Source organism: Erpetoichthys calabaricus, chromosome 7 (genome assembly GCF_900747795.2).
Source record: "Erpetoichthys calabaricus chromosome 7, fErpCal1.3, whole genome shotgun sequence".
Lineage (NCBI taxonomy): Eukaryota > Metazoa > Chordata > Cladistia > Polypteriformes > Polypteridae > Erpetoichthys > Erpetoichthys calabaricus.
Window position 1 is genome coordinate 192,824,993 of NC_041400.2, and position 12,505 is coordinate 192,837,497.

At 40.8% G+C, this 12,505-nt stretch overlaps 1 protein-coding gene across 1 annotated transcript in view; it reads left to right on the forward strand.

Moving 5' to 3' along the window:
• Positions 1-12,430, forward strand: part of cfi (complement factor I) — a 69,644-nt gene extending 57,214 nt beyond the window's left edge. Inside the window, 3 exon segments of the mRNA XM_028805860.2 lie at positions 3,960-4,061; positions 11,939-12,072; positions 12,074-12,430. Coding sequence (XP_028661693.2) covers positions 3,960-4,061; positions 11,939-12,072; positions 12,074-12,331 — 494 coding nt within the window. The 3' untranslated portion in view covers positions 12,332-12,430.
• The last annotated feature ends 75 nt before the right edge of the window (positions 12,431-12,505 follow it).

Below are 12,505 nucleotides of genomic sequence, written 5' to 3' on the forward strand. Positions count from 1 at the left end.
ACTGTTCAATTAATACTTACTTGTTGCACCAGCATCCAGTAAGACTAAAGTCATAGGCAGCTGTGCTGGTAAACGCAGCATGCAGCTTCACTGATAAGGGCTAAGCTGCTGGAGCTGGAAGCAGGCGAGTGGTCTTGAGTCCGCAAGCACAGCGCTAAAGCCTTTACTAACAAACCCTTTAATGGGGGCCCTTTTTTCAGTAGTCACTCCCCATTGACAAAAAAATTTAAATTACAAACAAAATGTAAACTTTTTTTTTTGTTAGCAACAATAAGCTAATTTCATGCTAGTTTTTTTTTTTAAAGATTTACTAGTTGATTACCCAGTGGCTTCGCTCACTGAGTGCAAGGGAAAAAAAATAAAATGTAGTGTATACAGGTGCTGGTCTTAAAATTAGAATATCATGACAAAGTTGATTTATTTCAGTAATTCCATTCAAAAAGTGAAACTTGTATATTAGATTCATTCATTACACACAGACTGATATATTTCAAAAGTTTATTTCTTTTAATGTTGATGATTATAACTGACAACTAATGAAAGTCCCAAATTCAGTATCTCGGAAAATTAGAATATCAATTAAGACCAATGCAAAAAAAGGATTTTTAGAAATGTTGGCCAACTGAAAGGTATGAACATGAAAAGTCTGAGCAGGTACAGCACTCAATATTTAGTTGGGGCTCCTTTGGCCTGGATTACTGCAGCAATGTGGCGTGGCATGGAGTCGATCAGTCTGTGGCACTGCTCAGGTGTTATGAGAGCCCATGTTGCTCTGATAGTGGCCTTCAGCTCTTCTGAATTGTTGGGTCTGGCGTATTGCATCTTCCTCTTCACAATACCCCATAGATTTTCTATGGGGTTAAGGTCAGGCGAGTTTGCTGGCCAATCAAGAACAGGGATACCATGGTCCTTAAACCAGGTACTGGTAGCTTTGGCGCTGTGTGCAGGTGCCAGGTCCTGTTGGAAAATGAAATCTGCATCTCCATAAAGTTCGTCAGCAGCAGGAAGCATGAAGTGCTCTAAAACTTCCTGGTAGACGGCTGCGTTGACCTTGGATCTCAGAAAACACAATGGACCAACACCAGCAGATGACATGGCACCCCAAACCATCACTGACTGTGGAAACTTTACACTGGACCTCACGCAACGTGGATTCTGTGCCTCTCCTCTCTTCCTCCAGACTCTGGGACCTTGATTTCCAAAGGAAATGCAAAATTTACTTTCATCAGAGAACATAACTTTGGACCACTCAGCAGCAGTCCAGTCCTTTTTGTCTTTAGCCCAGGTATATATAACCAGAACTTATTGGTCAATCAATATTTTAAAATACATAGGATCATATGTGAAAAGTACTGGTAGCGGTCATTGTTAACCCAGGGGCTGAACTGATCTGGTACGGAAATCTGTCTTGTTGTCCGCATGTTGATCTGGCAAAATTTTACATCGGATGCCCTTCCTGATGTAACCCTCCCCAGTTTCTCAGACACATCAAATTTTGTTGCAGCAGCGCAGTTACCAATTTCTTTCACCACTTCAACGACTTTTAATTTAAAACCAGCTTCATATTTTCTTCTGATCAAATGCTCCATCGTAGATAGATACTCTTAGGATTTAATTGTAGATGCTCTTACGATAAAGATGGATGAGGGTGTGAGATACAAAAAACACTGCAAACGTCTCTTCAAAAAAGTTCGGATAGTACCGTGTGGTCATGTAGGCACAATACATACACAATACTGTGGTTACTCTCTCAGGTGGGTGGGTGCATTGGCCGGATTAAGGTGGGTGCTATTGATGCTGCAGCATTAGGCCCATTCCTGAAATAGGCCCAGATGAAAACAGATGAGAATTTTCCAAAAGCTGAACAGTTTTCCTTTGCTATATTAACCTTAAAATAATTCTTAGAATGAAATTTGGAGTCCAACTTTCGGACACCTAGACACAACATTACTTATTATACAGTTGCTATTGTTCTTTGCACTGTGACGTAACTAGAACATCGTTGTGTTTATTGTTAACCGAAGATTTCAAGTTAATGATATCAATTTTACGTTAAACAGTTTACTTAGTAATTTAGCTGCGTTTTTTTTTGCAATATCTTGGGGATTCTTGCCACTTTATTATTGCTCGGTAAGTGCCACGTAGTAAATTTTTCACCTTGAAAGTTAGTTGTACAGTAAAAATCGATGGCTATTTAAATGGTTATCTGTAAAGGTAAAACTAAAAGCTGGCCTGCGGGCCCAGCATGGATTTTTAGAATTTTTTAAATCCTCAACAGGATTCTGGTCTATTATGAAATTTAAATCGTGGACAAATTTTTACCCTCAAGAGCCTGAACTGAGTCACTTTGACCCAATGTCTCTGCAAATTCATTTTTTCTTACTCTGTTTCGTAAGAGAATTGCGAAATTTTGTGTATTTCATGGTTAGGTTTTCTGCATTAAGTGCACTTTTCAGACAATTGCTATTGAATGTTGATGTTACATAGGTTGATGTTAATCTCGAGTTGTTATGATACTACATCGTTATTATTATTCATGTTCAATAAAGGCTGGCTGCTTGTGTCGCAAGCAATTAAGGCTCCTTGGTCGGTCTGAGTGCGCATGTACGGTGAGTGTTGAATGCACCAATAGCGACAAAAAATAGGCTTTTTTTTTTGTGCTGCAGCATCAGGCCCAATTTCGTCTTAATCCGGCCCTGGGTGGGCATTAGCATATCATAATCTCTTGGACCAATAGTGTGAACTTTCCGCATTCGACTTAAACGACAGCCATTATAAAATAGTTTAAATTAAACAGTAAAATCAAGCCCTGACTTATCTCCGAGAACTTTAACGCGAGTATATACTGTATATTTCAATTCAATCAGAGTGCCAATGAAAATCGTTTTGCATCCCACAGGTTGCCGACACCTGAATTAAGATATTGATTCATGAGGAATCGTTGACTTGGGAACTTAAATGCTATCTAGAATATATGTGCCCATGTAGCAGCCTGTGAGCAAAGGTAGCTGCATCATCAGCCACCTACACACAGCCTCCTACAGGGGCTTCCCTTGATAATCAGTTCTTAAAACTCCTGTATACTTCAACCTAACTAACACAAAACAGCTTGCTTTTAATCTGATCGTCTGAAATGTTCATGTCTTAATATATAAATTTAAATGCTAAAATGTTTAGATGTTTAAAGTGTTTATGTACTAGTGTGTAAGTTTTCTCAGCTTCTTTTAAGTTTGGGGGCATTGAAGGTTTTTCCACAAACCCAGCAGGGCCGCCATGTCCCAAAACAAAAACTCAAAAAACACAGCATCCTTAGTCCTTAAAAACCAAGGCAAGTGAAAAACAAGCAAGCAGGCCACATTAAAAATAAAACCAGTGGCCTGTAAAAATCATAGGGCCTGTCTAAGCCACTTAAAAAGATGTCAAGCAGCTCCTTTTAAATAGTCAATAGTTCTAAAACCAATAACAAGGCATATTGATCCTGGATCTAAACCTCAACATTCCAAGCCTTAGTCGTGCCCAGGGTTAATGCAAAGGAGGTTCAAAACTCAGCTCAATCACAAAAAATATACGAAAATATGAAAAGTAATCATTCAAAGACAACAATAATATGCATGCATTTAAATAGGATACGTAACAGGAAGAGCAACACAGGATTTTAACTCCGGATGCTGGATGAGTGAGGCCACACGCATTACCCACTGTGCCACCATGCCACCCCACATACAACATTTAAATGTGATTTTAGCCTTTTTAATCTAAGCAGCTCTTCTCTCTCTACAGTTCCTAAATTATTCAGTTCATAATCTCTGTAAGTGCTGGAATGTAATCAACTCCAGAAAAATGAAAACTTATAGCATTCTCTACTCTATTGTCGTATATTTCAGTTCAATTTCAGCCTTCTTTTTATTTTCGGTGTGGAATCAACTTTCACCTATAGTATTTTTTTTTCTTTTCTTCAGCATATAAACGAGTCTATATTCTGAATGTGGCCACCATTGAGATTATCGGGAACTGTTCCGGCATTTATAAAAACCGCTATTTCAAAGGGATGGAATGTGCCGGTAAGTGAGCTCCCTTTTCTTCTTTTTCTCTTGTGCACATGTTGTGTTGCTAAACCAACCAGATTTTTTAAAGGGCAAACCTGGAAGAGAGACGTGAAACACAAAAGCGTTAAAACCGAGAGATCGAGAAGTGCTCCAACAATGAGGCCAAATAGCAAAACGAAAACTGACTTCAGAAAGACAAAATGAAAGTTATGAGCCCAGGAGATCAATTCAGAAGAAATATTTGCAACAGGTAGAGCAAGGTGTTTTTTTTTTTTGGTCAGTCGTGCAGATAAATACGCGTGGAAGAATATTTTAAATCCACCGCTGCAATTGCCAATAGGTGACGAACCTGGGCGCCATGATACAAATAATGGCAAAGGTTACCCTGGCACCTGGAACAAGCTGCAGTGCGCTCAATGCCCAAAAGACAGCCAGCAGAAGAAATAAAATTCAAAAATACAGTCTTGTATTTGCTGTATTGTGTTGATCTCAGAGTGCAGGTTTCTGTAAATTAGTAGTCAAGAAGACAGGTGGCTTGTGTGCCAGGCTGTGCCACTCTTGCCACAGGGCCTGTTAAGTGGATTTTCTTTCATATTTCCCCTATACGAGTTTAGTAGAGTATGGGAGTAACTTAAGGAACAGGCCTGTGGATTTGTGGTGAATATCCACAGAATTGTGGTGAATTGTGGAGAAGCCGTTGTTGGCCTAAGGACAGAATGACAGTAAAGCATTTTTTTGGAATCGCAAATACTGATTGGATGGTTTAGTGAAGTCCTGAGACTGTCCCCCTGCTTCGATCATTCGTGGCCTCTGGCAGAGCACCAAGGAGACGGCCAAAGTTGACGATAGAGGAAGTAAAAATCGTAACAAGGTTTATGTTGGTGAAACAATGGAGGACTTATTACTGAGCCATCGAGGCGTGAGAGTGAAGGGCCGGCGTGTCACAGAGTATGCTTGTGCATCACTTCATTCTCGTAGATTCAACATAGCTGTCGGTGTGCAGCAAATTCAAGTTTTGCTTCTTGCAACTTTTGATTCAATACTGATTCATAAGGAAGCATTGACATAGGAACCTAAATGCTATGTAGAATGTATGTATACAGGCCAATGTTACAGCCTGTGAGGGCAAACAATATTGTCATCAGCTAGTGACGCGCAGCCACATACGGTCTGACTTACCAATACAGGAGCTAACCTTGATAATCAATTCTTAAATCTTCTATATACTTCAACCTAACTAACACAGTACAGCTTGCTTTTAATCTGATCATCTGAAATATTCATGAGCCTTAATATATAAATTTAAATGTGTTTTGTCTAACAAGGTGCAAAACAATGGTTACCGCAAAATCCTAACGGACTACGCCAATTGTTTTGTCTTGGTAGAGTAATATATATATTGCTCTGCTTTCCCCTATTGTATTATTAAAATGTAGCCTTAGAATGCCTAATCTCACAGATTTACCACTGTTTATAAGGTATTATTGTATATAACTTATCCCCACCTTCCCTTCTATATCTATAACCTTAGGCATTTAGATGTAGTAAAAAGACAAGCAGAAGTTAAGTTACACATAAAATAATGCATTACTGATAATATTCATAAATAATAACAAAATGCAAAGTACATTTGAATATTGGCAACCAAAGAACCTGATTAAATGGTGATATGTAGTTCAGGCGGCACATAGACTTGTGGTTACTTAAATGTCTCTAGTTAAGGCATCATTGGTGCTCAGCTTTCAGCCACATGTCTGTTCAAAATGGCTGCTGAGCTGTGCTCTCCATTGTCTTGTCTTCATCATCACAGGTTAGCAAGAGATGCTTCCTTCAGATGTTGGTTAGTAAGAGAGAGATTGTGAAGTTAAACACATACATTTATAGATGTTCTGTCCAACCCCTAGAGCCAATGGGACATCATGGTACTTAAAGGCCTCTGAGACAAGCCAATTCCAAACAGCCATACTTCAGACCAATGGGGGAATAGAACATCTTAACACCTGACACCCCCCAAACCATATGTTAAAGTACACCTTAGGCCATTTGTGGGGGTAGAAATGACTTTAGCAAAGAAACACTTGCCAAACTGGTTTAAAACACACATCCCCCAAATCCTGTCGTAAAATTCAAACAGACCCATTCCTGAGGGGGGGGTAAACGCTAAATTACATTGCTTTATCTAAATTACAAATAAAGATATACAGTACAAAATATTCATCAAGTTATATGTAAAATCTCACATCACAACAAAATGCTAAAATGTTTATATGTTTAAAGTGTTTATGCGCTAGCGTGCAAGTTTTACTTAATTTCCTTTAAGTTTGGAGCACTGAAGGTTTTTCCAAAGACTTGTTCAGACTTTGCTGAGGCAAAGGGCCCAACAGAGCCGCCATGTCCCAAAACAAAAACTTGTTTCCTCAGTTCCCTCAAAAACACAGCGCTCTTGGTTCTTAAAGAACAAGGCAAGTGAAAAGCAAGCAAGTAGGGTATATTAAAAACAAAAGCAATGGCCTGTAATAAACAGTGCACGTTAAACAGCGCATGCGTCAAACTGGTGTGTATGTGGCACCAAATCCTAATCCCTGATAAGAAGGATGATGCCGACCAGTAAAGACTCTATTAACTGCTGAACGTTGCAGAACAAATACATGGCACCATGGATTCCCACTGGGAGTTGGAGTTTGGTACAGCCCTGTTGGCGGCCACCAGGGGGCGCTGCAGAGACCTTACAGAGGACTTCCACCACACCTGGGAGAGATGCCAGGTGAAGGTGATGAGCCCCCTGGAGCACTCCCAGGTCCTGCTTAACAAGGAGCCGCCTCACTCCATTCGGGAGGAAGAACACGAAGCTTGCCAGAGAGGGAGTGGAGGGCGGAAGGACTGAGAGTGACCTAAGGGAGAGGGAAGGGACCGTGTCCTGTGTACTTTGGTGTTGTGCTCTGGAGAACGAGGAAAAAACACTTCGTCAGCTATGAATAAAAGGGTGCTGCACTTGTGTCTCTGCTTGTTGGTGTCGGGTTAGGGCGTCTGTACGCACCCTGAGCTATCGCAACATTCATAATTAAAACATAATGAGGTACAACTTGTATCTACTTTCTGTCTCCCTGGATATAAAAAGCCCCCTTTGTATGGGCCGTAGTCTTTGTTGGACAATCACTGCAAAAATGAAGACAAAGGAGCATTCTGTTGATGTGAGAAACAAAGTCACTGAAATGGCTTAAAAACAAAAAAAAAAATATCCGAGTCTGAATGTCCCATTAAGCGCTGCTGGATCCATCATCAGAAAGTGGAAGGTCCACCACACCACCACAGCACCCCAGACTCTTACTAGGACATCAGAGCAAGACGTTGACTGGTGAGAGAGACGACTAAAGAGCCAACCGTCACTCTCAGAAGTCTTTGGTTGAAACTGAAGTAAAGGTGCAGGGGGGTCCGCAATTTCAAGAGCTCTCCATAAATACAGGCCTCTCTATGGGACGGAAGGGGAGCAAGAAAGAAGGCCCACATTGAAACACATATGGCATTCACTAGAAACCAGGAGAAAGACCCCGTTAAGATGTAGGAGAAGGTTTGATGGTCAGAGGAGACCAAAACAGAACTTTGTGGCCAGACTTCAAAGAAGTACGTCATATGGACAAAAGTATCGGGACCCACCTCTTAATTATTGAATTCAGGTGTTTCAATCAGACCCATTGCCACATTTGCCTTTCCATGCAGTCTCCATTTACAAACATTTGTGACTTCAAGCGTGGTATTGTGATAGGATGCCACCTTTGAAATAAGACGATTTGTCAAATTTCATCCCTGTTGGAAATTCAACGGTCAACTGTAAGTGGCATTATTGGAAAGTGGAAGCGTTTAGGAACAACAGCAAGCGGAAGACCACATAAAGTCACAGAGTGGGGTCAACTCCCACTGGCATTAATGTAAGCACAAAAACTTCATGGAATGGGTTTCCGTGGGTGAGCAGCTGCATGCAAGCCTCACGTCACCAAGTCCAATGCCAAGCGTTGGAGGAAGTGGTGTAAAGCGCACCACCACCACTGGGCTGTGGAGTAGTGGAAATGTGCTCTATGGAGTGACGACTCCCGTTTCTCTGTTTAGTCAGATGGGCGAGTCTGGGTTTGGTGGACGCTGGGAGGATGTTACCTGCCTGCCTGCATTGTGCCAACTGTGAAGTTGGCTGGAGGAGGAATAGTGGCGTGGGGCTGCTTTTCAGGGTTTGGGCTCGGACCCTTACTGCCAGCAAAGGGTAACCTTAATGCTTCAGCATACCAAGACATTTTGGATAATGCTAAGCTTCCAACTTTGTGGAAACAGTTTGGGGAAGGAACCTTTTCTATTCCAGCATAAAGCAAGGTCCATAAAGACATGGTGGGATGAGTTTGGTGTGGAAGAACTTGAGTGGCCTGCACAGAGCCCTGACCTCAACCCCAGCGAACACCTTTAGGATGAACTGGAACAGAGATGGCGAGCCAGGCCTTCTCATCCATCTTCATTGCCTAACCTCATAAATGCTCTACTGAGTGAATGGGCACAAATTCCAACATCTTGTGGAAAGCCTTCCAAGAAAAGTGGAAGCTGTTACAGCTGCAAAGTTGGGACCAACTCCATATTACAGTATATGTATTTGAATGCAGTGTCATTAAAGCCCCTGTTGGTGTTTAGGCGCTCCAATACTTTTGTCAATATTGTGTATGTGTGGCATAAAACTAACACCGCTTTGAGAAACACCATACAGTATGGTGGTGGCAGAGTCATCATGCTGTGGGGATGCCCTTCATGTACTGGGACTGGGAATCTTGTCAGAGTTGAAGGGACGATGGATGGATACAAATACTGCACAGTATTGCAGGAGAACTTGTTCCAGTCTGCTATGCACCTACGGCTTGGGAGAAGATTGATCTTTTAACATGACAATGACCCCCCAAGTGACGCTGGACTGGCTCAGAAACAGAAAGGGGAATATTTTTTGGAACGGCCTGATGATCTTAACCCTATGGAGAATCAGTGGCACTGTTTGAAAATTGCGCCATCCCACCAACCTATAAATTATGCCAAGAAGAATGGGGGAGAATCCCTCCTGAACAAAGTGTCAAACTGGGACATACTGACACACCCCAAAAGAATGAAGGCTGTCATTGCAGCAAAAGGCCTTCTCGACGTGTAGGCATTCAATACTTTGAAGTTTTTCTTCTTCAGTTAAATATCTACAGAAAAGGATTTATTTGGACTTTGGAAATGTATTGTGACAGCCTAAGAGTTCACATTAGAAATACTAAATAGATAAAGACAGATGCTGAAAATTAAGCTGAATTTCAGGGGGAGTGAATACTTTTCTAATGCCACTCTATTTTATCAGAAACTTTTTTTGATCTTCGTTCTGCATGACAACATGAGATTAAAAATTTTGTCTTGGCTATCATTACAAATGACACAGGGTAAGCAACATAAAAAATAATCAATTTTGGGTGGAGTATTCCTTTAGGGAACATTAAAATACAGTCAAACTCGATTTTAACGAGCTCGGTTATAATGATTTCTCGGTTATAGTGAAAAAAAATTATTTTTGAAAGATATACCAGCTATTCACATGTAAACTTGCCCGAGCGAAATCTCGGTTATTACAAACAACACTTAACCACATCCTGGGCTTTTGCGAGCCACTAGCGGAATAATTTTCAATATGCAATAAATTTCTTATCTATTGCCTGGAACAATGTGACGACTGCTACCATACAGAATTGTTTCAGGAAATCAACATCTGATATTTTTGAAGAAGAGGACGAATTGCCGTTATCTACATGGGTTCGCTTAAATAATATTGAAATTAATAATGTAAATTATTATGACTATCAACACGTGGATGACGAATTGTTTACTAGCGGAATTCCTACTGAAAACGAAACACGTTGCTTCAAAATGAAGACGACGATGAAGATGACAAGGAGGAAGAGCAGTTTACCAACACTGTTTGATGCCGAAAACGCCTGCAATAGATCGATGGCATTTTAACATGGGACTGACACGAAAAAGCAAGTGTTTTAAGAGGCAAACTGCGTGACTGTAGATTACAAAGTTTAAAACAAGAGTATTTTGGACATTCCTAGAAAATAGTATATTGTACTTAAGGTATGTTTTCATTATGGGCTAAATGTATATTTTTTTCAATATATCACGATTACTTTAATAGACTGAGTTCGTTTTTTGTCAAATTCGCATTTCCCGGTTATAGCGAATTCCGCTTATAACGAGCAAATAGTGTCTGTCCCGTCAAACTCACTATAACCGAGTATCACTGTATAAGCATACTTTTAGCGATTACTTAAAGGACGCGTTTTTCTTGCTTGTAATCTCACTGTACAACTGCTGGCATATTAGCATCTTATTGTAAATTGTCTTGCATTGGGCTTTGAGTCAGGGAGGTGTACTACAGCACAACATTTTGTAAATAGTCGAAATTTTGTGCATTTCTGAATTTACCATTACAGTAATCCCTCCTCGATCGTGGGGGTTGCGTTCCAGAACCCCCCGCGAAAGGTGAAAATCCGCGAAGTAAAAACCATATGTTCATATGGTTATTTTTATATATTTTAAGCCCTTATAAACTCACCCACACTCTTATAAACATTTCCCGCACAATTACACAGCATAAACCCTTTGTATTCTCTTAGATATTAGGTAAGATTCATTGAAATTATGTATGTAAACACACTGTTTATATACAGTAAAACCTAAATATTATTTTAAAGATATCGAGCGTCTCCGATATCCCATATGTTACAGCCATTACGACAGGCAGGCCACCAGCAATAAATACGTACAATGCAAGAAAAATTGTATTCTGTACAGTAAAATGTGTGTGCAGTGATACTAAACTATGTACATGTAATAAGTACTGTACATAGAAAATTAATTATGTTACTCACCAACAATGACACGACGACTTGTCCGATAACGATGAGTTTAATTTTACTGCACAACAAAGGAGAGTGTTACAGCTCTTCTAAAGGAGCCTCTTCAGGCGACTGTGTAGCACCGCAGTTATTCTTCTTCTGGAAGTCTTCAATCCAGATCCCTAAAGCAGATTCCATCCGGACTATTGCCTTATTACATTTACTTACAACTTGTTTTGCGCCCTGGTTAAAGGACACTGCGGCCATAGATCTTGTATTCTTTTCCTCCTTTTTAAATAAAAAAGAATTGTGGACTTATTGATTCCGTAATGGCGTCCTGCAGCGGTGTAGCTGTTCCCTTCCTTCAACATATCCAAAACTTTTACCTTTTCGGAAATCGTTAGCATCTTCCGTTGGCGCTTGGGCACGACCCCTGAAGCAGTAGCAGGAGCACGTTGATGCTAAATGAGCGAGACGAGACTTCCTGGTTAATGCAGCGGTATTGAATTCTGTGCTTCGTTGCTGAGCCAATCAGCACACAGGAACTTGACTGCGTGCTCTGATTGGGTAGCTTCTCAGCCATCTGCCAATAGTGTCCCTTGTATGAAATCAACTGGGCAAACCAACTGAGGAAGCATGTATCAGAAGTAAAAAGACCCATTGTCCACAGAATCCCGCGAAGCAGCGACAAATCCGCGATATATATTTAAATATGCTTACATATAAAATCCGTGATAGAGTGAAGCCACGAAAGTCGAAGCGCGATATAGCGAGGGATTACTGTAGTTTGGTTTTCATTTCTTTATTTACTTGCGATGGTGTGTTCTGTATTTGTGACTGTGGCTTGATGGCCACTCGTGTTTCAGGATCTTTGAATTTTTTATTTTCCTCCCGCCACTCTGGGGATCGGTAGTTGATGCTCCACAAACCGACTTATTTACAATACAAGTTCTTTATGATTTACTAATTCATTTAATGATTTTTTTTTTTAAACAGGTACCTTTGATGGATCAGTGGACACCTGCCAAGGCGACTCTGGTGGGCCGCTCGTGTGCACAGATGACAGTGGGGTGGCCTATGTGTGGGGGATCGTCAGCTGGGGTGAAAAATGCGGAGTTGCCTATTACCCTGGGGTGTACACCAAAGTCGCCTACTACTACGAATGGATCAGTTACCACGTGGGCAGAAGTAGCATTAGCAGGTATAACATATGAAGGAAAGAAAACCAGAAGCTGTAGTCCTGTGGGCCTGACAAATAACAGAGCAATGGCAACAGGCAACTTCACAGAAGAGGAGAAGCCAGTAATGAAAAGGCATCAGTCAATTAAAATGAGTTCTGAAATCACCATTTTGTGTGAGGTGTCCTTGTTTGAGTTTCCTTCACTGTGAGGACCTGTTGTGCTTGTCTGCGTACAGCAGGCTTATGAGTGGGTAGTAAGAGCCAAGTAAAGAACCCACCTTAATAAAAGGACAAGTGTTTGCGAGGTTGCTGTGTCTCTGTTATATGTCATTTGGTATAGGATTTGTAAAAACACTGCTAATGTATGTGAGGTGCCATCTGTT